The sequence below is a fragment of the Teleopsis dalmanni genome, chromosome 2 (assembly GCF_002237135.1).
Source record: "Teleopsis dalmanni isolate 2A chromosome 2, ASM223713v2, whole genome shotgun sequence".
In the NCBI taxonomy this organism is placed as follows: Eukaryota; Metazoa; Arthropoda; class Insecta; order Diptera; family Diopsidae; genus Teleopsis; species Teleopsis dalmanni.
In genome coordinates, this window is record NC_051847.1 from 100046801 (window position 1) to 100048912 (window position 2112).

A 2112-nucleotide genomic window follows, 5' to 3' on the forward strand; every position below is an offset into this window, starting at 1 on the left:
TTTGTTATTCCATAGATATTTGCAGAGTTTCTAAACCTTAATAAAATAAACTTATATAATTTATAATATATATAATATATATAAAAACTTATATAAGAAATTAATCTAAACACACAGAAACTGAATCGGTATACAGGTATGTTATCATATGTTTGCACACTGAATCAAGTTACAGGTATTAATTATATTATATTCAATATCAATAAAGTTTTCAAACAATATGGAGTATAACCTATAAGGTTATTTTAGTAAACTAACAGTAAAAACTGAACTTTAATTAAACAGTTCATACTTTTAAAAAAGTTTTTAAAAATTTTTAACCAGATTCTGAGAGAATAATATGTAGTCATCATAAATTTATATTACATTGAGTTGAATTTATAACATTACTTACACTGGGTATATTATCATTAGTACAAACTTCATCGTGGAGTAATTTATCTCGAATTTCCCACGCAAATATGCTTGGGCATTCACGCTTGTACTGCGAAATTTTGTTTACTACTTCTGCAGTTGCAACGCGAGGTTTTGAACCTCCGATAGCTCGAGGCCTTATACTCCCTGTTTCGTAATATCTATTTTTACACAAATAATATTTTGATTTAATTATGTTCAATACTTTTTTCTTAATGTTTCTTTCATGCATTACCTTCCTAATATTTTACTAACGCATCCATTTGATACTTGAAGTATTCGCGATATATCGCATGGACGTGCTCCGGAGTGAGCAAGTTCAACAATTTTTTGTCTTGTAGAGTCTGGTAAGGGACGTCCTCCAACAAAAACACCACCTAGTTGGTTTACACCACTGTGACCTAAATAAATAAAATAGCAATTTTTAACAAATTAATTTTCAAATCGAAAATAATAAAATAAAACGCCTTCTTAGGCCACAAAACAATAGAAAATGTATTATTATGTATTATTAGAAATTAATATGTGTTATTAGAAATCATTTGATATTTTATAAAATATTTATGTTGGTTCTGTATATATGTTATATAAACATGTGAGGCAGATATCTTCAGCAATCAACCACTTATGAGTCAATTGTTTATATGTTTCCTATCGTTTCGTGTGCTTCAGATTTCTTACGATTTTTCTACAGTTCCCTAATTCAAATTCACTAATTTGTAATCAAATTATTTAATTATTATATATTTATTATAAATTTATACATATAATACAAAACACTAGGCTATGACTTGTAGGCATTGTAGATTTTAAATCAACTTTTTCTGGAGAACTTTCGGAAATGTCTTTATTCACAACTTTATAAATAATATGCAATGTAAATTGTTTGTATTTAAGTTTGGCAGAAATTATTTCTTTTGAGATATTGTCTAGGTAGTATTTTTAAACAACTTGCAACTTGTAATGCATTGACGAATGATTTATTAAATTTTTTAATGTATTTAAATTTAAAACAAAATTCTAAGCGAAAAAAAAATGAAAAAAATCTTCGAAATAGAAGTCTCAACAATTCAGTAAAGAATAAATTTGCAAATATATTCCACGTTTGGATATATACTATGATCTACTTCCGATATATACTCTAATTATAGATCTAATTAGATATCCGCTATTATGCCCATTACTTAATATAATTTATTTTTTAAAAATCTTGAAAAGTACATACATACTAGTTACTGAAAGATTTAGATAATATATGTATATCCTATGTGTATACCCTATTTATACGATTTTTTAAACTGCACGTATTAACGTAGTCCTAAACCGGATCGAAACTTTTTAAGGTATAAAAATAGATCACTTTTGCTGCTTATAAATAACTGCTACTATGAAGCAGCATTAGCATAGGAAGATCTCCCTAATTAGAAATATACATTTAAATAACTGACTCTGAAAATCGCAGATCAATTTACTACCATGCAATTATTGCTAACAGAATAAAATCTCTACTCATGTTGGTGAGTGAAATGATGCATCCTCGAAAAAAAATTCTATTATGAAACAAATGACTTTTTATGGAACAAATTCTAAGAAATTCTATTCTGTGTCACACACAACTACGAACATTTATCATCCGACATTAAGCACTGATTTTATCCATCCCAATATTAATATGAAGTCTAATTAAAAATATATATA

At 26.8% G+C, this 2112-nt stretch overlaps 1 protein-coding gene across 1 annotated transcript in view; it reads right to left on the reverse strand.

The window, feature by feature from the left end:
- Nucleotides 1–349: 349 nt before the first annotated feature.
- The window catches only part of LOC119675176 (paired box protein Pax-6-like), a 4053-nt gene continuing 2290 nt past the window's right edge, over nucleotides 350–2112 (reverse strand). The window contains exons 2-3 of the mRNA XM_038086365.1: nucleotides 650–836; nucleotides 350–575 (exon numbers count right to left, since the gene is read on the reverse strand). Of these exons, the coding sequence (XP_037942293.1) occupies nucleotides 350–575; nucleotides 650–836 (413 nt within the window). The remainder of the gene's footprint in view (nucleotides 576–649; nucleotides 837–2112) is intronic.